Genomic DNA, 26,768 nt, shown 5'->3' on the forward strand with positions numbered 1-26,768 from the left:
TCTTTTGTCCATGAAATAATTATTTATTTTAATAATATGATGTCCCTGATGAACGAGAGCATTTCCTGTCCAAGAACTCATTCGGTCTCGATGACAATGGGCAACTTATGCGGTCACTTTTAATAATTAAAAAAAATTACTATATTAATATCGAAAAAATAATGCAGAAAATGTGCGGCCGTGGAAGAGAAGGAAAAATAAATGCTATGCGGCCGCAAACCCAAAAAGCTTGCGCACCCCTGCTGTAGAGACTTATCCACATCCAACTTTCTTAAGTACCGCCTGTGGTATTTGGTGACCAGTCCATCCCATGTCATCACACACGGGATGAAATGGACTTTGCACTGGTGCATCAGTCCTAGCTCGTTTGCAAGGAGGTCATACTTCCTCCTTTTCTTCACTTCCACTATCTGCAAACGGTCTAGGCACGTGATTCCCACCTCCACGATAACAATCTCCCCGGTGACCTTATCGTGGACCACAATATCGGGTCTGTTGTGCTGGACAACAATCGAGGTGCGTATGGGCGTATCCACCTTAATGCACACCCGCAAGTTCTCACACACCGATTGAACTCGATGGGTTCGCAACTTTCTGGACCGCCTCAAGCCATACTTATTGCAGAGCAAAAGATGGAGGGACCTCACCACCTCGTTATGCCTCCATGTGTAATCATGGTAAAGCATACTCCCGCACTTCGTGGCTAAATGGTCAACGGTCATTGCCTTACTCTTTCAGTGGTTACACTGTTTCCGTTGACCATTAAAAAAGTTTCTATCCTGCAAATATGAGAACAACCCTTCAGATCGGGGAGAGTTATTCCCATATTTCAGCCACGTTGATGACGACGATACGTCAATGTGCGGGTTTTCCAGGCTGCTAAAGAGAGTCTTGTGAAGGACTTTTAAGTTGATCTTTTTAATTAGGGACTCCTTTTGAAGTTTGATCAACTCCTTCACATTAACTTGGGTAGCACCTAGACCATACTTAGCCGACACATAGCCTTTTATGGTCCCTAGGTGTGTACCACGCACTTTTTCAGCAGCAAGGATGGCAGCCTTCCTTTGGGATACACTCGACCCACTCCACAAGGTGTCGTGCATCTTAGTAAGAATTTGCTCACTTAAGTGTACGATGTTATTCAGTCCACGTCCTAGCTGCCCGCGAGACAAGTAGAATCTCTCCTTATTGCTCGCCAACACGTGGACACGATTCTCTCGGAGTACTCTTCGGACAATAAGATCCATTTCATCGTACTCACTCGGCTCGAATTCGATCAGGCCAACGTAGTAGTTTAGCAATGAGGTGGCGTACTCGTTCAAGGCATGAAATATGTCGCGAGCGCAGCGAGAGACCGAGCACTAGACGCGACTTTGACACCTGTCAAGCCGGTCATTAACGTGTCAGTCTAATTTAATCAATATGTCGCGAACTACGCTGGCGACCATACCACGCTGGCGACCAGAGCAACCTTCATTGTTGACAAGATTGACAGCGCGACCTACATAGTTTGACACTAATTACTGGCTAAAGATAATTGCTAAAAAATCAAAAAACTTAACATTTTTTTATCTCTATTCATAGTAACTATTTCGTAATTTGATCTAAATGTTTGTTAGGAAAGACAACTAACCATTAATCTGTATTTAGACATTATATTTTTTTACTTTTCCCTTTTCTTCATATGGGGATTCAAATCTGTGTAGCTTCAATGACGGATTCGTCCCACAATCTTTTATTATTCGCTTCTAAAAATAAATACATCATAAATTTACCATTAAGTTCATCTTCGACAAACGATGACTCGTTATTTTTATCTAAATTATAAATAAGATTATAACCTGGTATTTCATGAATCACAGTGTTAGTTCTAGAAATACCCCTAAACTTTTGAAGGGGGTCTCATTGATCGCCGAGTGGTGTGTCGTATTATAGGAAAAAGTTTTTTTGTCTAAAAATTGTTTCCAATTTTTACGTATTTTTTTATGTAGAGAAATTGTATGACCGGTTTCAGTAGCATGTTGTATAATTTGATTTTCAGAGAGGTCGAAATTTGTTCATAATATGTCCGCTGTATTGTTTCCAATTTTTAGTTCCTTCTTTATCCATCAGTTTTGCCATACCATGTGTCAATGTTTGGTTAAAACGCTCAATTACACCCTAATTTATTTCAAATTTATAAACTTGTGACTGGGGATGGTTTGTTTTTCAATGAATATGTTTGATTTTATTTTCTCCGCATATCTGATCCATCAGTTGATTTTTGAATTCCAATCCGTTGTCAGTTTGTAAAATTTGACAATATCCAATTCTTCTAACATCAGTAAGATCCGCCTGGAATCTTTTATTTAGACTTCTTGCCGTTACATGGTAATTAGAATCGGATACCTAAGTATGTTTAATCAAAAATACTTTTAACGGCCCAGCAAATTTACAGATTTCGCAGTCTTTTATAATTTGTTCGATAATAGGGCGTTTCACAGTAAAATAAAATTCACAGCACTTCTTATGAAGCTTTAGAATTCCCCAGTGGCATTCTTGGTGAATAGCGAATGCCAGTGTCTTCATCTCCATTTAATTGTCAAAAAAGATAACCAATTTGTGTTTTTGGTTATTATCGTCCTTTAGATAGAGACTACGAATTAGGAATGTCAAATATACCGATCATCAATTATCATAAATTGATTCGCTTTTTTAATAAGTTTGTATTTTTCGGATTTAGATGTAGTTTGTACGGGTATTTGGAGTAGTGCATTTAAAATATTTTTATATTCACTGTCATTTTTCACGTAACCTAAGGATTGAGACTATATTAATACAACACCTTTTGGAAGATACCATTGTTTTAACTAAAATGACGTTAAACCCTTTTTATAATAAATTATTTTCGTTTTTAATTGAATGTAACTATGTAGGTCACGCTGTCAACAATGAAGGTCACACTGGTCGCCAGCTATGGGCGCGACACAATAAAAATGCTGTAAAAATCATGTAAAATATTACTCACGTTAGATAAATTTTGTTTTTTGTGTGCCATGTCGTATACGCGTTTGCATGTGAAAGATGAAGGTGAATACAATTTGCTAAACGAATATTTGTACTATTTGATAATAACTACAAGTTAATTAATTAAAAGCTTCATGGGCGGGAAGCCGACGCGATCGAGAAAGAATTAGAGCGTACTATCGCAAGGGATATCCGCTCGAAAAACCATCTCGATATGCTAAAATCCATACTTGAAAATGAGAATGTCGATCTTCACAACATAAGAAGTATCGACTTAAAAAAAGGCAGAGAATTTCACAATAATTGAGGGGAAATTGTATCTGAAGGATGTAAACGGGCTACACAAGCTCGTCATTGTGTCCATGAACATTGAAGAAATAAAAAATATTGTTTGAGGGATTCATGAGGCCAATCATTGCGGACACAATGCATTGGAAGCTCTTTGTAGGAGAAGATTTTATACAATAAAAAGAGAGATTATTCGGGAAGTTGTTAGAGATTGCAATATTTGTCAATTCTCAGTACCACTAAAACAATACGATGATTCAACTCATATTGTTGCCGATTCGCCTAATGAGAGATTTTAAGTCGATCTGATTGATCTTAAAAGGTCTTTATTTTTTTATTGTTATTTTATAGATTTAAAGATCAAAATAATCATTTTTCTTGGTTGCTTACTGTAGTCGACGTTTATTCGAAATATTCTTTTTCGAAAAATCTCTTAAATAAAAGTGGTTTTGAAGTGGCCGAAAAACTAGAAGAAATTTTTATGGGTTACGGCCCATGTAAATATTTGCAATCGGACAACGGAACAGAGTTCAAGAACATTCACATGACAAATTTATGCACAGACTATAATGTGACTCAAATACATGGAAGGCCAAACAATCCGAAAAGTCAAGGGATTGTGGAGAGATTCAACCAGACGATCACACGAAGTTTATCGAAAATGATGAGTTTGGAAAGTAAAAAGGAGTGGGTAAAATACGTTTCAAAGGCTGTTTTTTTATACAATCAAACTCCTCACTCCTCCACAGGTAAATTGTCTCATATTTTTTGTAGGTTTTAGTCCGTTCGAAAGATATCGTGGGATTCCGGGATTTAATACTGTAAAAGAAAATAGTACTTAACAGGACAACATTGAATCATTAAAAAAAGGTTTTGTATTTAAATATACACCCCTCGTCACCGAAAACCGGACAAGCCATTTTTTATGATTTTATTAATTAAATACAAAAAATCAAAAACGTACGCTTAATATTTTTACTTAATAATAATAATTGTGTATTAATTATTAATTATGCTATTATAGAACTAATATTTAAAGCAGAATTTCAATTTAGTTATGACATGTAAAACCGGACAAAACTTTTATAGATCTAAAAGTCGTTGAAAAGAAGCTAAAAATGTATAGTCAAAGAAGAAGTCACCTTTGAGATTTCCTGAAAGAACAAATTATTGCATTTTATAATCATAATATGTCACATGCCTCAGGGATTACTATGCCCCACTCGTTACCTCCGAATTATTTCTGAGAAATAATTGATTAATGATTTTTCAATTTTTTAGAAAAATTAATAATCAATCACAACGACGAACGAACGAACGAAGAATTTTATTGTAAGAAAGAAGAGCGAGACAGAAAATTAGTGCGGAAAGTAATTTTGACGAGACGATTGCTTTGGGCATTCGAGCTCTTCCATGGTTCGTCCGCTTTGTCTGTCTATGAGCAGGGACACCTGCTATTCTCCACGATCGATGAATAGGTCAGTTACTTTAGAGCGTTTCCGAAAAGTTCGGATAGAAGCCTCGATGGCCTGCCGTAGCTCTGGAGACTTGCTCTCCGCCCAGCTTGGGACAGGCTCCCATGGATTTAGCATATAGGCTAGTTTTAGAGCGTATCTCCGTATTTTTTCGCATTTTCGCAGAATTTTCTCATATTGTTTCGAGTAGAACCAAGCTTCCATACCATACAGTAGGCTGGGCAAGATTGTTGCATGGTATACAAATAGGAAGGTATTTGGATTCAAGTGCATGCTTCTTAGGAGTCGGAGAGCGGCGATGGCTTTCCCTTTTCTCCGTTTGAAATGCAAATGGTATCTCGAGTTTGCGTCGATTGTGAGCCCCAGGTAACGTATGCTCTCAGGGCGAGCAATTTCCACCAAAGAGCCGGGTTTGCGATCTTGCGACTTTCTTGGGTTAATTTGGAGATATGCAGATTTGTCCATGGCCAGCGAGAGTCGCTTACCAATGCACCAATTCTTTATCTCCTCAATGTAGCCGGCAAGTCGTTTCTCCGAGGCATTGGTGTCCATCGAGGTGTCCAGAACGAGAACATCGTCCGCGTAGAGGAGTAGGGATGTCCTGGGATCGGAGGGTGTGGGGAAACTGCTCATTACCAAATTGAAAAAGATTGGGCTGAGACAGGACCCCTGCGGAACCCCCCTTCGGAGCGAAATATATCTTGAGAAGAAGCCCGACTCAGAGATAAAAGAGTAGCGATTTGAGAGGAAGCAGCGCATCCAGAGGAAGACTTCCGCTGTTGGCTCACAGAGTTCGATCCTTTCCAGGAGGTCTCTGTGCCAGACGCTGTCAAAAGCCTTTGAGATGTCCAGACATACAAGAGATAAAGTTTCTTTAAACTCCGTTGCTCTCGAGATGGTGGACTGTACCGTAATGAAACAGTCACCGCAGCTACGTCCAGAGCGAAAACCCCATTGCTGCGGGAGCAGCACTTTCTTCTCTTCGGCGTGGAAGTCGAGGCGCTTGGCCATAATTTTCTCCATCAGCCTTGAGATAGTTGGGATTAGGCTTATGGGACGGTAGCTGCTAGCGAGATTCACCGGTTTCGCAGGCTTTTTGATCATCCGGACCTCTGAGATTTTCCATTTTTCCGGCACATGGCCCCATTTGAGACTTGCCGTAAACAGATCCGCGAGGAACACATGTAGGTCTTCGGGTGCTTCCTTAAACAATCGCATCGGTATTTTGTCATGGCCCGGTGCGTTGCCTTTTGACGAACGGATGGCCCAGGTCACCTCTGCAATGGTGATCGGGTGATGGTCCGGCGACAGTGGGCGCGGCAGTGGCTCCGACTCCCGGTTTTGCGACGTTTCCGGATTGGCCTCCTGGATAGTGGCCAGGTGTTCTGCAAATATGTTTGGCATCTCTTGTGGCGAGGCGGGCATACCAGACTGGTTGCACAACCTCGGGGGAGGATTTTCCTTCGAGGTTAGCCACTTTGTGGAAACAGTCCCAGAAATTTGGGTTTCTGTAGTCCAGGTTTTGACAAGCCTTCTGCCATTTCCTGGCTGCTTCCAGCTTTGTCGCGACGTGGACCTTATAACCAATTTCCGAGATCATGTTCCTAAGTCTTCCCCTGTCAGCTGGGTCCACACAGCGTTTGAGTTTATTTCTCAGCCGCTTCCTTTCGTTGAGGATGATCTTCACTTTCACGCTCAGAGTGGTCCTCCGTGCGCGGTCTGCACTTGACAATTCTCCGTACGACGTTAGATACTGAAGCATGAATTTGCTTAGCTTATCGCTTGCGGAGTCGATGTCGAGGGCTGAGTTATACCCAACAGGGCGACCGTTGTCGTGCAGGAATGCACTTATGGAGCTCCTGTAGTGTGGCCAGTTGATCTTTGAGAGATTGTAGTGAGAGGAAATGTGTTCTTGTCTAACAATGCTAGTGTGAATTTTGATCTCCATTGGTAGGTGGTCACTTCCGATATCGTCAAGGACTGTAGGCTTTTCCATAAGGTTAGCGACAGAGTGAGAACAGATGCACAGGCACAGGTTGTCCCCGCCAAAGGGCGAGTGGTGGTTCGGGTCTTCGGATGTCCTGACGAAAACACCAAGCTTGTCAGTGACCTTCTTCAGTGTTCGACCATCTTGGTTGGTTAACCGACATCCAAACGCCGTGTGCTTCGAGTTTAAGTCTCCGATAAGAAGGCAATGAGCTGTGCTTGAGAAGAATTCGTCAATCAATCTGATGCAGGGGGGGAGATATTTGCAATATATTCCACCGACCTTTATCCAGAAGGAATCAGTTTTCACCTCAAGAGAGAGGAATTCGCACACCGTGCTCTCGATGATGGTGAGGTTACGGATTTGGAGGTTTTCGGCGTAGAAGATGCTCGAGCCAGTCCCTGGCGTAGAGCAGCTTCCCCATTTTAGGTCCACTGACCGGTAGCCCGGAAGTTCGTACGAGTGGTTTTCTTTGAGCTTAGACTCGTTGACGACAATAATGTCTGGATGGCCGCTGTTTACCATCTCAACGAAGTCCTGGTGCCGTCTCTTGATAGATCGGGCATTCACAGCGATGATTTTGACTGGGGCTATGTTGCTGGCGTGCTCCCCTCTAATAGGAGCCGTTGCAGCACCTCAGGTTCCACACCAAGTTTGGTTAGAGCTCCCACACAACGATGAAAGAATTCCATAAGGGAGTCTCTGTTGTGCAGGTCTTCGTCCGAGAGGGCACCTCTTTGCGATGAGATATTGTCTGGAGGGGTGTTTCTTCTTGCGAGCAGCAGCCGTGCGGCCAGCTCTGGTACTGGAACAAGTGTCAGCCGTCGGCTTCGGGTCGAGTTTAAAATCAAAGTCGGAGTCCGCCGATGTCTGAATGCAGACATCAGTCTTGATCGGATTCACAACTGGCCTCTTTGTCCAGATCGACTCTGTGCGTTCGGCTTTCACCCAGCGAGCTGGGTTGCTGGCCGGCGGATTTCTCACAGCCCGTAAGGCTGCAGACGCGGCTTTGGCGAATGGGCATCCACCGTAACATGCCCAGTGTCCAGGACTGTTGCAGTTTATGCAGGTCTTGACAGCAGGGTCATTTGGTCTGGGGTCTGAGTTCGGACACCTATTGTGTCGGTGTTCGCCACCACAGACCAAGCAACGAACTTTTTCGGTGCACTTATGGGACGTGTGTCCAAATTGGTGACACCGAAAGCATCTGACTGCCGGGGGCTTGTGCCATTCACATCGGATATGGCTGAAGCCCGCAGTTATTCCAAAGCGGATGAGGGTGTTGGCCTCTGCTCTGGAATCCAGGGTGAGTCTGCCGACAGGCATGTCTGTTCCATTGCGAGAGAATCTTTCGAACTTGAAGTCCGATTCTAGACTTTCTCTCAAGTGGAGGTTAAGATCCTCTGTCGAGATCCAATGAGGGATTCCTTTAAGGATCAAGACTGAGGCCTTCTCAGCTATTGAGGCAAGTTTATGGCCGCCTTCGCCAAACATATTCGATTGAGTCAGCTCTGCTTTGAACGCAGCAGCATCCTCGGGCGATCTGAATTTTAGAATGAAGGTGCCGGACTTCTGCAAAGTTATCCGAGCTTTGGAGGCAGTTAGCGACTTGGATAGGAGGTTAAACCTCTTGATCTTTCCAAGCGTCGGGTTTTCAATACTCAAGGAATATGTGAGGGTCTCATGGGATTGGGTCTCACTCTGTTTTTGGGGCCCAGTAGGCTTCGGCAGTTCTGTGGGATCCTCAGCTTTGATTGGTTCACAAAAGGGCTGTGGCTTTGCCGCTGTTCGTCTTTGAGCTTTGGCGCAAGCTTTGATTGATGAGAGATTTTGATTATTCTTGACCATTTTTTCTTTCTTTTCCTTGACCATGATATTCAATCCGATATTCAATCCGATATTCGATATTTTTTTTTTTCATCACAACGACATAAAATTCAACCTATATATTAGGTTAATTAGAGTACAATTTAATGATATACTAAAAGATGCTTTAAAACAAATAAATTAAAATAATATTTTTATACAACAAACCATTTTGACTGATAAGCACATTAAAACATATTTTAAAAATGTGAATTGTGTGAAACGCTTTAAAGGCACATAATTTGATAGTTTTATAATTAACTCTAACCAGTTTTTAGTTTTATTTAAAACATTTTTTGAAATGTAAAAAGATAAAGGTTTAAAATCATCTGTAGATCTCTTATAAAAAACTCAAACTTTATCCAGTTTTTTAGTTTAAAATCATATATAGATCTGAAGTTTAAAACGAAAAATTAAATTTGTCCTTTTTTTGATTCTTTTCATGTGAACATCTTTGTATCTCCATTCGAAAATTCTACTTTAAATTTTTTCAAACCCTAAACCCAACCAATTCCCTAACCTTCACCCTAACCCTAACCTTCACCCCCAAACCCTAACCTTCACCCAACCCTAACCTTCACCCAAACCCTAACCTTCACCAACCTAACCTTCACCCAAACCCTAACTAACCTTCACCCAAACCCTAACCTTCACCCAAACCCTAACCTTCACCCAAACCCTAACCTTCACCCAAACCTAACCTTCACCCTAACCCTAACCCTAACCTATACCCTAACCATAACCATGAGATAAAACAGCATGCTTAATTTATTGTTTTTTAATGATAATGGTTAAGCATTGAAAAAATAAAAATCCATAATATTATTAATTTTTAAATTAATAAGTAAATATATTTCAATCATTTAAATATTTTAAATTGAAATTTTAAAAATTTAGAGCAATGGTAACGAGCGGGGCATGGTAACGAACAGGGCATGTGACATAATATGACTTATCGAATGATTTCTGCAAGTATAGGAGTCCCAAAATCAACTGTATCAGATGTGATTCAGAAATTCAAAAAAACTGGATCAATTAACAGACATCCGGGAACTGAAAGAAAGAAAATATTGAAAGAGGAAGAAATTTTAATTTTAGTAGAACTATCAAATAATACCCCCAATAAAAGTGTCAAAACTCTTAGCATCGAAATTAAAACTATGTTCAAAAAAAAATTTCAACAAGAATAGTATCTCGAATTTTAAATAAGAAAGGATTATATGGCCGAGCTGCTAAAAGAAAACCTCTTTTATCCACAAAAACTATAATTTTAAGACGTGAAATTACGAAATCATTTTTAAGCATTTCCGACAAGACATGGAAGTTGGTAATTTTTACTGATGAATGGTCTTTTGATATTTTTAATACCAATAAGCATCAAATAGTGTATATAGAAAATGGTTCTGCATACAAAAAATGCAATATTATCCCAACTGTAAAATTCGGTGGTGGAAAAATAATGGTCTGGGGCAGTTTCTCATATAACGGAGTCGGTAATCTTGTTTTTATTGACGGAATTCTTAATAGCGCAAAATATATTAATATTTTATCCAATAATATATTCGAATGTGCCAAAAAATTCGGGATAGACTCATTTATTTTACTACAGGATAATGGACCTTGCCACAGATCTAAAATGGTGCAAGATTATATTAAAGAAAAAAACATTATTTTACTTCAATGGCCGGCTCAATCACCGGATCTAAACCCCATAGAACATCTATGGGCAGAAATGAAGAGAAAATTATCAAAAAATGTAGTTCAAAAACAAAAATGAGCTAAAGGACAAATTAACAGAAATATGGAATAATATGTCACATGGGCGACTATGTCGCTATGGGCAGCCAGTCCTTTTACGTGTTTCTATGGAAACCGCAGAAAAGGTATTAAATATTGACGGGATATTCCCGGAGGATATGAATGCTCGAAGCAAACACCGGTTGGTCAAAAAGGCTTCCAATTTTTGTCAAAATGTCTGAAGAATCGTCATTTAATTTCGAGTTAGGGTTTGAGTTAAGGTTAGGGTTAGATTTTGAATATTTATGTTGTCACTCTGCCAACGTTAGGGTTTGGGTTAAGGTTAGGGTTTGATTTTGAATATTTATGTTGTCACTCTGCCAACGTTAGGGTTAGGGTTAGATTTTGAATATTTATGTTGTCACTCTGCCAACGTTAGGGTTTGGGTTAAGGTTAGAGTTAAAGTTGTTACAAACTTTGCAAAAAATTTGATGTAAATTATAATTTGCTAATGTTGCAATTTATATTATCAAAAATAAAAATAATTCACATTATAATTTGCTAATGTTGTAAATAATTTTACTATTTTAAAGCAAGCATGGTTCAAATATAAAACATCATTTTCTCAAAAATTTAAAGTTCAATCATTAGTTCAGATCGCTTGCCTTTTATTACTCGGCCTTTTAGTAAATATTTGCTATGTAGTTTCCATGGAAACACGTAAAGGCCAGGTTGCCCATAGGGGTCTGATCACCCATGTGACATAATATATCACCAGAATTATTGAAAAAACTAGTAATGTCTATGAAAAATAGATGTTACAAAATTTTCAGTGCAAATGGTGGACATATTATGTCGCGTCCCACACGAGCTACCCATCCCATGGTAGTTACATGTCACCTGTCAATAAATAATAATGCCTGTCAAATTTAATAATTAATTTAATTCCATTGATTTCTAATCAATAATCGTTTCAACAATAAAAATTTATTAAAATAAAGCGTCTACGTTTTTTTAACTTGATTCATATTAACTATTTTAGACTTCCCTGAACTTGTTTTAATCTGTTAAATAAAATAATAATAAAATAGACCTCTAGTCGATTGTTTGACAAAATTTGAACAAATTCAGCAGGTTCTCCATATGGGGATTCAAATCGGTTTAGCCTTAGGGAAGGATTTGTCCCAAAATCCTTTAGAACTCTAACCTAACAATTATTCACTAAAAATATTCCGCTCCCAATTGAAAAATCGTATTTCGATTGATGAACATTCATTTTTTATTCATGCGTTTAAAATATGGTGAATTTAAATTAGGTGGAGAAAAATTCAATATAAAATCACTAGCATCCAAGTTGTCTAGCATATGTTATTCAAAATTTACCTGAAACATCTAAAATATTTTCTACATCCATATCCTCTGATGATACATGATAAAAATCATCCGAACACTCACTTTCTTTGAAATTAAAAAAATTTTTATCATCATGAATGACGGTGTTTATACCAGAAACTCCTTTTAGTTTTTTAAATGGTGTTTCATTTATAGAAGAATGAATAGTCGTGTTATATGTAAAAGTGCTTCGTTTAATAAATTGGATCCAGTTTTTAGTTGATTCTTCACTCATCAGCTTTGAAAGATTTCGTGTTAAAGTTTGATTAAATCTTTCCACGATACCCTGAAACAGATAAATATTGTGTCATTACTTGTGATTGAGGATGATTTGGTCTTCCGTAAATATGTTGAATTTATATTTTATTTGTCTTGAAGATGTCTGTACAGGTTGGCCATTTAAAATATTGACTATAGTATGATATTCTGAGATATTTTTTACAAAACCTATTATTACATATACAGGGGAAAACATTTTAAAGAGGACATGTTGAAAATTGAATAATAACGCTAAAAATATTAAATATGCCCACACGAGTAACGAATGATTAAACCACATTAATTATGACATCTGACAGCCAATGACCTCGTAAAAATGATTTATTGACAGGTGACATGTAGCCAGCATGGGATGCGTAACCACCACGGGACGCGACATATTATGTCACATGCCCTGTTCGTTACCATGCCCCGCTCGTTACCATTGCTCTAAATTTTTAAAATTTCAATTTAAAATATTTAAATGATTGAAATATATTTACTTATTAATTTAAAAATTAATTTTAAACCTTTATCTTTTTACATTTCAAAAAATGTTTTAAATAAAACTAAAAACTGGTTAGAGTTAATTATAAAACTATCAAATTATGTGCCTTTAAAGCGTTTCACACAATTCACATTTTTAAAATATGTTTTAATGTGCTTATCAGTCAAAATGGTTTGTTGTATAAAAATATTATTTTAATTTATTTGTTTTAAAGCATCTTTTAGTATATCATTAAATTGTACTCTAATTAACCTAATATATAGGTTGAATTTTATGTCGTTTCTCGTATCAAAGATGAGGAGGGGTCACACTCCTCTCAAGTCTCTGAACAATCCAAACTGTACTGAGTCTCTTGTCCTCTCGCTGCAGATAAAAAATTATGCGATTGGACGAATAAAGTCCTTTAATATTCTAACCAAATCCGAGACTGCACAGAAGGCCCGAATTACTGCCAGGAAGTCTGGGGACTTTACCCTCGAATTCTCAAATTCTAGTGACAGGGACTCGTTTGTGAATGACTTCGAGTATAACAAACCATTTGGCCAGGACGGCCATTATATTTCTGCGTGCAGTCTGCAACCATCGACCGTAGTCTTGAAGGGAATACCATCTTGGGTCTCCGAGGAAGACCTGGATCTTTACCTCAAAGAAATTCTCAACCCCGGTTTTACTTTCCAACGGTTCTACAAAAATGGACGGAGTGTACCTGTTGGAAAGTTGAGTCTGAATTCGAGGGCAGAAGCCACTTCGCTTGTAAGGATGGGAATCGAAGTGGGATTTCAAAAAATACGATGCGAATGGTTTAAAAACCCAGCAACAAGATGCTTTCGCTGCCAACAATTTGGTCACATTGCTAACTTCTGCAAAGAAGTGGAAAGATGTCTTTTCTGTGGTGGTGATCATAATATGAAAATGTGCCCGATTAAAGGAAAAACTGAGAAAAAATGTATAAACTGCGGTCTGAGTGGGCATTTGGCTTGCTACGGTGGCTGCTCTTCAGCTAAGGCAGCCACTGAACAACTAAAAAAGCAGCTCAGTGCCAGGGACAGACTGGCCAAAGCAGAACACTCAAAAACTGTATGGTCAAAAGCGGAGGCCGTTGAATCTGTATGGCGAAAACCCACAATTTCCCGCTGTTTTGACTCCTCAACGCAAACAGATGTTAGTGAAGACGCAACTTTGCCTCCCAATACACAACACACAGAGCCTCCAACCCGCTTTAAGAGGAAAGCACCAACTATCGACGTTGAGCTTACCTCTATGATTCGCAAAATAATCGCTATATGCGATGAAAAAGGCCTCGATATCAACAATCTGTTGTCCCTTTCTCTTGGAAGGGAAAGGATTGATCAGGCGTGAGCCCCTTTCTGTCTATTATCGCTGTGAACGCACGTTCTCTAAAGAGAAGGCGTTCAGAGATTGAGGATATGTTATCCCATAACCCCGTGGACCTTTTGATCGTAAACGAAACAAAAATCAAAAAACATGATGATTACTACTTGGATGGCTATCGTTCCCTTGATATTAAGTGGAAGCCGGGCTCGATCGCTGGAACAGGCACTTCTATCTACTACAAATCAACTCTAAGGGTGAAAAATCTAAAAATTGTGTCCGAGGAATTGTGTGAATTCCTCACAATCGACGTCCTTCTGGAAAAAGGGTGGGTAACAATCGGAGGGATGTACTCAAAATCCCTTTCCAATTACTCATCGCTTATCAAGGACTTTTTTGCCGATAAACACAATCATTTGTCAATACTCCTCGGGGATCTAAATGCCAAATGCACATCTTTTGGCTGTCTGAGAACCAACAGGGATGGCATCATTCTTAAGAAGCTTTCAGAATCTCTCAGTTTCTCGGTCATCACATCAAAAACCCCAAATCATTACTCACCAGGAGGGTGGGACTATTTGGGCGTAGCATTGGTCTCTATGTCTACTCTTCAATTTATGGAACAACCGTACACCTTAAATGATATTGGAAGTGACCATCTACCAATTTTATACAAACTCAACCTTGGACCTTTAAAGGGTAAACCAACTTTTATACGATATAACCTCTCGACTATAAACTGGGAACACTACCGAAAATGTTTTACACTTTATCTGAGCAATTTCGCTCCTAAACTTGACGAAAATTCTTCATCTGAGGACCTCGAGAAGTCTAGCAATTCCCTTATTGGATACATAAAGTCTTATCTGGAAACATATTCTACAAAAATCGTCTCAAACAATAGGAAAACTCACATGCCAAACATGAATGTTGAAATCCTACTAAGGAAAAAACAATGTCTAAGGAACAAACTCCGGCGCTGCGCAGATTTTCGTGACCGGTCCGTTTTGGAAAGTGAAATCTTCACCATTACGGAAGAAATAAGAAAATCGGCGAAGGTGGCGAAGGATAAAAAATGGAATACTGAGTGCAAAAAGCTACATAAAGGAAGTCCAAATTTTTGGAAGGTCTACTCGAAATTAACCTCGACGTCTGAGAAAACTATACCTAAACTGCTAAAACAAGATGGATCCCCTGCATCTCATGAAGAAATCCCGAACATATTTGCTGATAGTCTCAAAAGAATACAAGAAGTCAATCCGGATACAAATCTATCTGATTCAGCTTTGTTTGATATGGAAAAAGAGTTGGAAGACAATCTTAGCTCATTACCAATGTGCTCGGAATCTATAACGTGCAAAGACGTGGAAAATGCAGTTAGATACTCCAAAAATAACGCTCCGGGAAAGGACAAGATAACCATGCGCATGTTCAAAGAAGCTCCCAAGCAACTTTACGAATATTTGGGATGTCTCTTCTCCCGCAGTGTGAGCTTGGGATACGTCCCTTCTTCATGGAAACTGACGGAGGTAAGGATGATACGGAAGCCTGGAAAACCTGGTTACTTGGCGACAAGTTATAGGCCTATAAGCCTAATTCCTACCATCAGTCGAATAATGGAAAGGGTAATGTTTGAACGACTCTCTGAACACGTCGAGAGAAATGGTTATCTCAAAGACGTGCAGTGGGGCTTTCGGAGGGGTCGTTCCTGTGCTGACTGTCTTTATACACTCAATTCGTCGATTGTAAAGGCTCTGGATTTCAAAGAGTGTCTGACAATTGTGTCTCTAGACATCTCAAAAGCCTTTGATATGGTTTGGCACCTCGGTCTCCTTAGACATCTGGCGAAGTGTCACATAGACAAAGGACTATTCCTATGGCTAAAAGACTTCCTCCGCGACAGGCGCTCTGTGATAAGCTTTCTGAACTATGACTCGGATGAACTGAAACTTAAAAGAGGCGTCCCTCAAGGATCAGTCCTCAGTCCTCTATTATTCAACATTGTGATGAGCAATCTGCCGTCTCCTGTCAACACACGGACGGAAATTTTGATATACGCCGATGATGTTGTAATCCTTGACATTTCATCGAAACCTGCCTTATCCGAACAAAGGATTATATCATATATGAATACAGTGGAGCAATGGTGCGATGAAAATATGTTCATTATTGCGCGTGAGAAGTCCGCATTACTGAGAATCACAGAAAGCAGAAATTTAATAAATTTACCGTGCCTGATCAAGAACATACCTCGACAAAACTCAATTAAATATCTTGGCTTGTTCATCGATGAAAAGGAAACTATCTCGAAAACGCAAAATTAAGTAAAAGGAAAGCAACTAATGCTCTGTTCTGCCTGAGGAAGTTAAATTTGGAGCCTGATACTTTCCTCTACGTTTTCAATACGGTGATCCTACCGGGACTACTATACGGAAAAGAGGGATGGTACTTCTCTAAAAAGAAGGACACCATCTTAACTAAATTTGAAAAGTCTCGCAGGCTCGCTTTGAAGCTTGCTTACCACCAAAAAGTTGAAGATCCAATCCCCCTGTGGCTTGAAAGTAAATCCTCCATGGTCGGTGAAACTGTCGAAAAAGCTATAAGTGGTTATAAATCCAACTCAATTGTCACTGGGACGTACCTGCAGAGGTAGAAAAGAAAAAAAAAAAAAAAAAAAAAAATTTACTTGAGAGGGTCTCTTTTTTTTTTCTGGGAAGAAGTCGATAGGGTAGTCCTATTGTTTCATTATACAAACTCCCCCCTAACCTTTAACCCTTCTCTGTTTCCAATAAAACTTCCTATTCCTATTTCTCTCTCTCGTTGTGATTGATTATTAATTTTTCTAAAAAATTGAAAAATCATTAATCAATTATTTCTCAGAAATAATTCGGAGGTAACGATTGGGGCATAGTAATCTCTGAGGCATGTGACATAATAGCATAATTAATAATTATTACACAATTATTATTATTTTTTTCCGGTTTTACATGTCTTTCCTCGTTTGGAGTACGCACTTCGCACTTCTCCCTGTTTCCGATTCCCGGATGCAGTCGGAGACTTCGATTCGCTGCTCAGGAATACTCTCGTTTAAATCTCAAACGTACATTTTGACGAAATGGGGTGGAAACAGGCTATCCTGCCTATCAGGCACGGGGGTCTCGGATTCCAAGCCCCCTCGGTCCTCTCCTTGCCATGCTTTCTTTCTTCCTCTCACCGATGCATGCCTCTCGTAGTCCAGATCCTTCCTCCTCCCTCTGGATCGCTCACGGACTCAGAGCTTTCATACGGCACATCGTTGTGGACAGATTGCGGACTAAAAACTCCCGTTGACCTATGCCTTATGCGCGAATGGACGGAGATCAGCAGCTCTCAGTCTTTCCGGTACTTACTGTCTCACGGAGACCAACACCGGCGTGCTTGTCTGTTGTCTGGAGCATCTCCACGGACTGGCGCCTGGATCAACGCCTATCCTTCCCCTGCAGCTGGAACCTTCCTGGACCCAGACTGCTTAAGAATCGGAATATCTCTCCGACTCGGCTTGGACATTTGCCAGCCTCACCAATGCCGTTGCGGGGCTCATATAGACCGCAAAGGTCTACACCCGCTCTCCTGCCGCAAATGCCCTGGGAGGTTCCCCAGGCACGGACAGCTTAATTCCATAATAAAGCGTCTGCTCGAGGCAACCGGCATCCCGTGCCAGCTGGAGCCCTCTGGCCTTAACAGGGGCGATGGCAAGAGGCCGGACGGCGTCTCGCTCTTCCCGTTCAAGTGCGGCAAAGCAATCGTCTGGGACGCGACATGCTCTGACACTTTCGCGTCAACATGCCTTCTCGCGTCCGCGATCGAAGCTGGCACAGCGGCGAGGAGGGCAGAGACCCGGAAGAAAGACAAGTACGCCTCGCTCGCCGACAGATTCCTCTTTGTGCCTGTTTCAGTCGAAACATCAGGCACATTCGGCCCAGCCACGCTACGTTTTCTCACCGAGAGAGGCCGTCACCTCGGGAGGATTAGAAACGACCCCCGCGAGGTCAATCGGCTTTTTGAGCGCGTCTCAATAGCCGTACTCAGGGGGAACAGTTTCTCTATTCTCTCTGCGGCTAGTAGCTGACTTCCTGTTCCATTTTCTTTTCTACTAGCAAACAATTTATTATTCATTATTATTAAGTAAAAATATTAGGCATAAGTTTTTGATTTTTCATATTTCTTAATAATAAAATGGTATGGTGTGTGTCTGTCTGTCTGTCTGTCTGTGTGTCTGTCTGTCTGTCTGTGTGTGCACACCAACTTCAAATTGGCAATACGATGTCCTCGACTTACATGATGAGGTCCTTAAAACCTTCCCCCCAAAAAAATTAAAAAAAAATTTTCTGCATTTTGGTTAAAATGAACAACTACAATGTCCTCGACTTACATGATGAAGTCCTTAAAACCTTCCCCCCAAAAAAATTAAAAAAAATTTTCTGCATTTTGGTTAAAATGAACAACTACAATGTCCTCGACTTACATGATGAAGTCCTTAAAACCTTCCCCCCAAAAAAAATTAAAAAAAAATTTTCTGCATTTTGGTTAAAATGAACAACTACAATGTCCTCGACTTACATGATGAAGTCCTTAAAACCTTCCCCCCCAAAAAAATTAAAAAAAATTTTCTGCATTTTGGTTAAAATGAACAACTACAATGTCCTCGACTTACATGATGAAGTCCTTAAAACCTTCCCCCCCAAAAAATCAAAAAAAAATTTTCTGCATTTTGGTTAAAATGAACAACTACAATGTCCTCGACTTACATGATGAAGTCCTTAAAACCTTCCCCCCCAAAAAAATTAAAAAAAAATTTTCTGCATTTTGGTTAAAATGAACAACTACGATGTCCTCGACTTACATGATGAAGTCCTTAAAACCTTCCCCCCAAAAAAAATTAAAAAAAAATTTTCTGCATTTTGGTTAAAATGAACAACTACAATGTCCTCGACTTACATGATGAAGTCCTTAAAACCTTCCCCCCCAAAAAAATTAAAAAAAAATTTTCTGCATTTTGGTTAAAATGAACAACTACAATGTCCTCGACTTACATGATGAAGTCCTTAAAACCTTCCCCCCAAAAAAATAAAAAAAAATTTTCCGCATTTTGGTTAAAATGAACAACTACAATGTCCTCGACTTACATGATGAAGTCCTTAAAACCTTCCCCCCAAAAAAATTAAAAAAAAATTTTCTGCATTTTGGTTAAAATGAACAACTACAATGTCCTCGACTTACATGATGAAGTCCTTAAAACCTTCCCCCCCAAAAAAATTAAAAAAAAATTTTCTGCATTTTGGTTAAAATGAACAACTACAATGTCCTCAACTTACATGATGAAGTCCTTAAAACCTTCCCCTCCAAAAAAAATTAAAAAAAAATTTTCTGCATTTTGGTTAAAATGAACAACTACAATGTCCTCGACTTACATGATGAAGTCCTTAAAACCTTCCCCCCAAAAAATCAAAAAATTATTTTCTGCATTTTGATTAAAATGAACAACGCGAATGTCCTCGACATTCATGATGAGGTCCATTAAAACCTTCAAGGCAAAAATCTCACGTATTAAGAATATCCTTGATGAAAACGACAGCGAGAATATTAACAATGATGAACTCCCAATTATTCGCGATAAAGAAATTCAATTCATCCTATGTTTTTCTCTTTAAAATTAATTGCATATATCATTATCGACCATGAATCAAAATTAAAGCTATTATCATATTTGACTTTGACAGAATGTGCAATCACAGATTGCACGACTTTGAATAGAGTGTGCAATTAACAGATTTTGAAAAACCACTTTGATAGTTGAAACCACATTAGCACAATCATTAACACAATTTACCACCAATTGACGCACGACCTTGAATAGAGTGTGCAATTAACAGATTTTGAAAAACACTTTGATAGTTCCCTTCTGATAGGTCCCTCCAACGTGAATGGGATAAAATTCTTGGTAAGCATCATGCGGACTCGTTGGAGGCTCTCCTGAACCAGCACAGACTGGCTTGTTACCGTGCCAGCCGCCAACCGCATTCTGGCTCTTGGCTTAACTGCCTTCCTTCGACCCATTTGGACACCTGTCTTGACTCCGACGCCCTCCGTTTTGGCATTTGCCTCCGCCTCGGACTTCCGATCTGTAGTCCCCACCCCTGCCGGTGCGGATCTACTATGGACGTATACGGGCTCCATGCCCTCTCCTGCAAGAAAAGCGCGGGTCGTATTCCACGCCATTCGGCGATTAACAGAATCATTCTCGACTCACTCGAAAAGGCCGGCTACCCTTCTGTCCTTGAGCCTAAGGGTCTCGACCGTGGTGACGGGAAAAGGCCGGACGGCTCTACGTTGTTCTCGTTTTATTCTGGGAGACCTTTGGTCTGGGATTCCACTTGTGTGGATACCTTCTCAAAGTCTTTCATCAACGAATCGGCCTCTCTTGCTGGGTCTCGTGCTAATAAGGCTGAGCTTTCGAAGTGCCGGAAATATCAGTCTTTGATGGATGACTTTTGGTTTTGGCCAATCGTTGTCGAGACTTCCGGCGTCTTTGGCTCCGGGACCCTCACTTCCCTAAAGAAATTGGGACATCTTTGTTCTTCGCGGTCCAAGGACCCTAGGGAATTTACTTTCCTCATTCAGAGGATCCTGCTGGCTGTCATGCGTGGCAACAGCTGTTCCCTCCGTCTCGCTGGGAGAATTTATTAGTTTGTTGACTTTACTTAGTAGTTTGACCCAGTCAAACTTTATTTTAATACTTTGATAGTTGAAACCACATTAGCACAATCATTAACACAATTTACCACCAATTGACGCACGACCTTGAATAGAGTGTGCAATTAACAGATTTTTAAAAACACTTTGATAGTTGAAACCACATTAGCACAATCATTAACACAATTTACCACCAATTGACAGCGCAATCAGAAGAATTTGCGTAAAAATATTAACTATTTACTTGAGTTTTTCGTAAAGATAGAATTTATTTTCGGTATGCCTCTTTTCCTAAACTTTTTTATTATTCAAAAATAATTTTTTAAATAGATAACCGAAGGAGGAAAAACGAAGCTGAAGAAAAAACGGTCAGCTTAATAAGGTAATTAATTAAATCTTTTTTGTGTGTCGCTTTTTTGTGTGTCGCTTTCTTGCCTGCCGCATCTCTGCCTGCCGCATTTCCGCCTGCCCATCTCCCCCTGCCCCATTTCCGCCAGTAAAAAACAAAAAAATAAAAAAAGAAAAAAAAGGAAATTACAAAGGAAAAATGAAAAAATTAAATATAAAAAAAAATAAACCACAAAAAATGAAAAAAAAAAGTTTGCAATGACAATAAACAAGGCCCAGGGACAGTCATTAAAGGTAGTTGGGTTATTTTTAGAGTGAGTGCTTTTCACATGGACAGCTGTATGTGGGATGCTCGAGGGTAGGCAGAAGAGAAAATTTATTCATATATGCCAAGGAAGGACGGACGACAAACATCGTTTATCAACAGGCGATAGAATAGGGTTACATTAAACCAGGTAGTTTTATACATCTACATAAACTTATAGTTGTTTGATGAAACAGGCCCTCCGCAGGAGCTAGGTCGCGGTGAGCGAAGCGAGCTGCCGAGCTAGTAATTAATAAAATCATCAAAAATAGCTTGTCCGGTTTTCAGTGACGAGGGTTGTATATTTAAGATGAATTTGAGTTCCATTTTCCTAAAATTAATTTGGAGTCCCCATATTATAAGAGAATGAATAAGAAAATGGGAGTACATGTCTCAAAGTATGACTTGGATGTTGGAGATATTGTATTCTATTTTAATTATTTAAAAGGCTCAGATTCAAAAGGATTACAGGACGAATCCTTCACTAAGATTAACAAGGTTCGAACAACCATATGGGGATCCAGTTACTATTGTTGCAAAATTGTCTAACAATTTTGTCAATGTAGAAAATATAGATGGATCAGTGACAAGAATGCATTTGAAACGACTAAAAAAGTTAAAAAAGACTTAAGTTGATTATGGCAATAAAAATTATTCTTAAAAAAATTAAGTTAATCTTACATAATTTTAGTTAATCAATAATAATCAATGAAAAGATAGAATTATGTTTATGGTGGATATGTAGCCTGGCGGATTGCCAAACTGTTTCCCCGGATAATGGCAATCGAGAGCCGTTGCATTAGCCAGTTCGCCTCCCGAGGATCATGGGTGCGCATTGAGATTTTGGCTCCGAGCTTGCGAAGGAACTTTTCAGTTTTTGGACCGAGAGCACCCGACGTCTCAGCCGCAATCGGCACCACGGAAAACTTCTCCGAGAGGGCAGAATATTTTAAAAGCTTTAAATCTTTAGCCTTCTTAGCTGCAGATTTGGCCTCCAGGGCACACGAAGTTAAGTGAGAAGCAGAAAAGATGTCGCAGCAGGTTGCGTCCCAAACGAGGCCTTTTCCGCCTCCGAAGGGGAAAAGGGTCATCCCGTCAGGACGTTTCCCGTCGCCGCGGTCGAGGCCCGGTGGCTCGAGGACCGAAGGAAATCCCGCCGAGTCGAGGGCCCTCCGTATGATGTCGTTCATTTCAGAGTGCCTCGGAAAACGTCCGGCACTCCTCTTGCACGATAAAGGGTGCAGACCGAAAGGGTCAACAGTGCAGCCACAGCGGCACGTGTGCGGGACACATTGCCTTAGTCCGAGTCGCAGAGAGACTCCGATCCTTACCGCTTCATCATCAAGGAGAGTGCCAGATGGGGCGTTCGGGAATGCACAAAGCCAAGCTCCGCTAGCCGGGGATGCTGCCGACAGAAGGCAAGCGCGGCGGTGCTGGTTGGACGACTCGAGCAGCAGATTGAAAGTTTGCTTGCATCTAATTCGATCCCAGGCTCGTTGAGACATTCGATTTTCCGGAAAGTCAAGGCCTTGTTCTCTCCAGACTTCGCTGAAATGAGCAACATTTGTGTCCAAGGAAAATTCAGAAAAGGAGCGTAGAATTTCCATGACAAGTGTGTGGCTCGCGGAGACGGAAGAGAGGTAAGCAGGTAACGATAGGTCGGAACATGAGCGGATGCCGAGCCCTCCAAAAGATAACGGGAGGGTTGCCTGTCTCCAACCCATGTCGTCGAAAGGGGAATTGCATACGTTCTGAGTGCAAGTGCGGATAAGGAGGTCAATGACTGAAAGCCTCTCTGGAAAATCAAAGCACGGAGAAGAGCGAAGCAAATAGGAGAGCTTTTGGATCGAAAAGCAATTCCGTAGGAGAAATAATGCAGTGTGCGAGTCCAGCTGTCTGATACGATCAAAAGCTTCTTCGAGGAAAAGTTCTTTTTTGCGTAGGGCCACATCGATAGAGTTGCCAGCGACCGGGGCTCCGAGAATAAAAAGTTCGTCAATGGGAGTAGATTGAACTCCCGGGATAAGATCGCAGAAAGAGGAAACAGCGTCTTCGAAAATAGATTCCGAGCATCCAAGGTTGGTAATTTCACATTTGGAGGAATTTAAAATGAGGCCGATTTTCTCCAGAGCCGGAATGATTTTAATTATGTCCTGCAAGACGATGTCCGGAGGGCCACCGAGAGTGGCGTCGTCGAGATACCAGAGGTTCAATGGAGAAGATAGAAGCTTGGTCACCTCGGAGATTCCAAGACAGAAAAGGAGTGGCCCCAGAGGGTCTCCCTGTTGGACTCCCGAAGCAGACGGGATAGTGTCGGAATCAAAAATGAGGGAAGATGGTTAGCCATATGATTGGAAAGCGAGCCCAAATAAGGAAGGACAGTACTCAGAGCAGGACTCTAAGACTCTGTCCCGTCGGATACTGTTGAATGCATTTCTGATGTCAAGCTTGATCAAAATGTTTGGACATTGTGATTTCCTGCACGCTTCTGAGAAAGTGCGGATAGCATGAACAGCAGATTCACATCCTCCAGGCACGCCGACCCCGAGTTGGACTGGACTGAGCTTTGCGGCAATGGTTGGGATAATTTTCTTGCATGCGATCTTGGCTGCAAGCCGACCGCAATTGGGCGGATCCCTCAGCATTTTTTGCCAAAAGCGGTGAGGTTGGCTGAAAAGAGAATGTGACGTATAGCATCCGGCAGATTCCCTTGGAGCAGTTCATTTAACAGGCAAGTGATAGATTTGAGCAAACGAGTGGCAGGCTCGCCCACGGTATGAGCGGTGAGGTCCTTCAAATGTCCCGGGCGGAGGCCGTCGGCTCCTCCGCTGCTGCACGGAGCAAAAGAGAGAATCCCGACAGAGACATCATCTTCCGAAAAAAGTAAAGGCGGTTGATTGGCCAGATGGGGACAGACGCGAAGGTCCGCAGGAGACGGTGGATGTTTTTCGAGCAAGGCCTCAAAGACTGACCGAGACGAGTTGAGTGGTCCATTGTCAGACGAAATAATTCTGAGAGCTGCACGGACTCCGCCCTCGCTAAGTTTAGAATGGATCATTTTGCGTAGACGGAGTTGTTGGGCTTCTGGGCTCTCATGTTTGCGACATTGAGACTGTTTGTGCGACTTTGATGACTTGAGAGGGGGCGAGTCTGGAAAGTATTCCCGAGCCATAAAGGAGCGAATGTTTTTCTTCATACGAGTGGCCAGAGAAGTCGAGTCCCGATCAGCATTCACAGGGGAACCGAGAGCACAGGGAGCAAAGGTCAGAAGACGGATCCAGTCCTGTTCGTCTTTAGACAATATTGCAGCGTCAATGCAAGATGATAGAGCATCGGCCGCGGTAGCTCGTGCTGCCTTGGGGATCTTCACGGGGATGATGGGGGATTTGCGTCTCTCCGAAACGAGCTTCAGCATGGAAACTGGATCAAACGGCGCCACGTCGGAGGGGTTTGGACGACACACGGGATTGCTTCGGGCTGTGCCCAGGCATACAGAACAATTCCAAATGGAAATAGCGGACATTGCCTTCTTGGTCATTTTGGCGCAGGACATGTGAGATTGATTCGAACAAGTTGCGCAGGAGATCCAAAGCTTACGACTGTTCGAAGAGTTGCAAATGATACAAGTTTTCATTAGATTGCGAACACCACGTCAAAAAACCAGCACGCGATATACTGACGTTGATTGATCGCATCTAGACATTGATTGACATTGATTGGTCGCTTGTTGCGCTCGGTGGCTCGCTGCGCTCGCGACAAAATAAGTTCCGTGCATTGAGCCGAGTCTTACATAACATTGCCGCCCTACTACGCACACCCTCCACTACACACTTTCTCGTTTCGGGTGTGATTAATGAGGCTGGACTCTCAACCACACCAAGATACTTATATCCTTGGTGTTCCTCCCAGACTTTGACTAGGTCACCGCACACAGGGGTGTTAGTCGCCGACTTGTTGTAGTTGAGTTCCAACCCCACGGCCTTCATGAAACCTTTCAAGACTTTGCCCATCGAGTGGAGGATCTCTGAAGACCGAGCGAACAGCTTAATGTCGTCTATGAACATGAGATGGTTGGTGCTAAAACATCCTCCTTCATGTTCGATCGACATTTGTTCAAATTGGGCAGTGAGGACTCTACTCAGCGGTTCTAGGCAGAGGACAAACAGCAGCGGAGACATGCTGTCGCCCTGTAATATGCCCCTCTCTAGCTTCACCTCGCATTTGTTGTAATGTAGATGCACGTTCCACCTGTCCATCACAGTTGCAACAAATTTGATAAACCACATTGGCAACTTAAGCCTTCGCAGACACTCAACGAGGTAGGCATGATCAACCGAGTCATTTGCCTTCTTCACATCCACCCACATCGACACTAGTGAGTTTCCGTGGGCTCTCGCGAGGCATTCGTTGATCAATGCCTGCTCCTTAGCTCCCTGGCAATCGCTCCGAGCACCTAACTGGTTCTCAGACAGAATCCCATTCACCTCCACAAAATTTCTGACCTCAGTGGCCACCACCTTAGTCATCAACTTGTACAGGTTGGGCATAGAAGTTATCGGACGATAATCTGTCGGAGCGGAAGGGTTATCTACTTTAGGGATCAAATAAGTGACCCCAGTACATAACCACTCTGGAATCGAGCCAGGGTCTACTGTAAACTGTTCGATTGCTCGACACATGCAATCATGGATAGGTTTGCAATTTTTTATAAAGAAATTATACACCTTATCGACCCCAGGTGTCTTCCAGTCAGAGAGACGGGTTACTGCTTCATCGAACTTCTTGCGAATGTCAGAGACACCACAAGACTCAATCATCAAGGGAGCATCGGGTCCACAAAACGGAAACGACACACCCTTGCGAGGACGTGCTTTCCACATACTCCCCCATGTGTCAAGCATTTCAGCCTTTTGCTGGGTACCCTCCTTCGTCTCTCCGTGCAACCGACGATAGAACAACCTGCGATTAAATTCAAACAGGTTGTTCTCTCGCCTGCGCTGATACCGAGACTCATGAGTTGAGAGCTTCTTCTGATAAACGAGAATCAGCTCCTCCCTCTCTGCCCGGATACGCCTCAAATCGTTGAGGTCCCATTTGGCAGCTCGTTCCCGACGAAGTAAAGTACGCACCAAGGGGGGAGTCTTGCCCTTGACCCCGTTGCTCACATTCAAAATGTGCCCAGTCAGCACTTCCAGCTCGGCTTTTCTTGCGGCTATTTTTGCGGCAATGTTTTCTCTCCATCTACTCTCTGGGGCAGGCCTCTGAGTGATTTCATCATAGGTTGTCTGTGCCGAGTACAAATAGAGAGAAATTTCGTCCATTGTCTCCGGAGGCTTACGCACGATCGTCCATTGTCTAATTAACTAAATAATTGGTTAAGTCCCGAACCTTCGAGGTGAACAAGGGGTGGCAGTCTGCACATCTGTTTCCTTCTTCCTTTTCTCCAACCCCATAAATCTCCGAGAAGGTATTGTCCAGTGCCTCTCGCCGACTAACTGTTAGGAAAGGACTAGATCGGAAAGCATCAAACGAGAT

General features: G+C 41.4%; 1 protein-coding gene across 1 annotated transcript; it reads right to left on the minus strand.

Moving 5' to 3' along the window:
- Positions 1-24,928: 24,928 nt before the first annotated feature.
- On the minus strand, positions 24,929-26,554 carry LOC115227143. The gene has a single exon (XM_029798058.1). The coding sequence runs from the start codon at positions 26,552-26,554 to the stop codon at positions 24,929-24,931; it is 1,626 nt and encodes a 541-aa protein (XP_029653918.1).
- Positions 26,555-26,768: the final 214 nt, after the last annotated feature.

The sequence above is a fragment of the Octopus sinensis genome, unplaced genomic scaffold (assembly GCF_006345805.1).
Source record: "Octopus sinensis unplaced genomic scaffold, ASM634580v1 Contig02042, whole genome shotgun sequence".
Classification (NCBI taxonomy): domain Eukaryota; kingdom Metazoa; phylum Mollusca; class Cephalopoda; order Octopoda; family Octopodidae; genus Octopus; species Octopus sinensis.

Coding starts and splice junctions, on each gene's coding strand:
- LOC115227143 (XM_029798058.1), bottom strand. CDS start 26,554: ATGGACGAAATTTCTCTCTATTTGTACTCGGCACAGACAACCTATGAT.